At 42.7% G+C, this 1,658-nt stretch overlaps 1 protein-coding gene across 1 annotated transcript in view; it reads left to right on the top strand.

Moving 5' to 3' along the window:
* Window positions 1-1,658, top strand: part of LOC101857554 — a gene marked incomplete at its 3' end in the record, with an annotated part of 64,794 nt that overhangs the window by 33,347 nt on the left and 29,789 nt on the right. Inside the window, 1 exon segment of the mRNA XM_013080574.1 lies at window positions 173-321. Coding sequence (XP_012936028.1) covers window positions 173-321 — 149 coding nt within the window.

The raw sequence follows: 1,658 nt of genomic DNA, 5'->3' as shown, positions 1-1,658 counted from the left end.
ATACACAAACAAACACACACACACACACACATACACAAACAAACACATTTTACAGATCATAGAACACAAGTATAGATGGATAATATAAACGTTCTATAAACAGAAAACCTACAATCTCCCTCACTCGTGTGTAAGAATTGTCTTGAACTAACACGTCCTGTTTCGTTGCCAGGGAACCCACGACAACAATAGACATGGAGCTGTTGTTCAGGGGAGAGGTTCCAGTGAAGAAAGTTCTAGAGATGAGTCAGATGTTGGAACGTGTTCACATTCCTTACATGGGCACAAACTACAGTGTCAGCGCAGTGGACTCGGGAGATGGTGAGTGGGCTCTCTAGATCTCTTTCTGCCGTGATCAAAAGGTGACTAGGTAGTTAGTTTGGTGTGAAAGGCCATTGGCTCACGTTAGGTAAAACATATACAATGTATTAAGTTACGAGAGATCGCATATTACTGTAAGTTACATACATACCTTTGACATGTTTATAACGTTGTGTTATTATCTTAGTAAAATTGTACAGAGATGGATTTTGAACAGAGCAAGAGAGAGGAAGACAAAAGAGAGGGAGAGATAAAGAAAGAAAGGCAGAGAGAGAGAGAGAGAGAGAGCGTGAGAGAGAGAGAGAGAGCGAGAGAGAGAGCGAGAGAGAGAGAGAGATAGCAGAGAGAGAAAGCGAGAAAGAGAGAGAGATAGCAGAGAGAGAGAAAGATAGAGAGGAGGTGGGAAGGAGTGAGAGGGAGAAAAACTGAGAAAGATAGAGAAAGATTGGGGGGGGGGTAGTTTTCATACCGTCTTTTTAAAAATAAAATGTTGGTTTAAAAATGTTTAATAGAGAGACAGAGACAGAGAGAGAGAGAGAGAGAGAGAGAGAGAGCGAGAGAGAGAGCGAGAGAGAGAGAGAGATGGCAGGGAGAGAGAGATTGAATGAAAGAGTGAGTGAAAATGGGAAGAGAACGAGAGAATTTGAGACAGACAGAAAGAGACACACACAGAGACAGGAAGAGAGAGAGAGAGAGAGAGTGTGTGTGCTGGAACCATATTCTTTGAATCATTGTAAAGTGACCTAGGACCAATCATATTGTCCCCCTTCTCTCTTTAACCAATCACAGATGAGAACTGCCCCTCCAAACCCTGCTCCAGTGGCTCCCTCTGTGTGACGTCACTGGGTGGTCAGCGCAAATGTCAGTGTCCCATGGACAAGGGAGGCGACTACTGTGAGAACGATGGTAGGTCAGAGATGGTGGTCAGTTTCTCTATTTGGTTCTGTAGACCTTTTTGTTTTAACGTTATTGTTTGAATATCTCTTTACAAAGTGGTAAGAAGTTGGGGGGGATGAAGGCAACGCTAGAGGATTAAAACTGAACTTGGAAGCAAATTTTTAGCATTTTGATAACTAGATCTACTTTAGAGCTCTCTGCAAAGAAGCGCGTGTTGGTGCAGGCCTTGTGTGGATTCAGGATCCATGTTGCCTTGTTATTGAACTAAAGTGTTCGCGTTTCATTGGATGGGGTGATTGTAATTTATATCTATATTTTATTAGCTTTCTGTGCAAGATTGGCAGATTTTCAGTGTCACTGCATCTTGCGCCGCCCCCCAGTTCTTACACCTCTCACACTGAATAGGTGTACTTGAGCCATTCTAGTTATTACTCTACTTT

This window comes from Aplysia californica, unplaced genomic scaffold (assembly GCF_000002075.1).
Source record: "Aplysia californica isolate F4 #8 unplaced genomic scaffold, AplCal3.0 scaffold00091, whole genome shotgun sequence".
NCBI lineage: Eukaryota > Metazoa > Mollusca > Gastropoda > Aplysiida > Aplysiidae > Aplysia > Aplysia californica.
The sequence above is the reverse complement of the archived record's forward strand: the minus strand, read 5'-3'. Positions and strand labels throughout refer to the sequence as shown.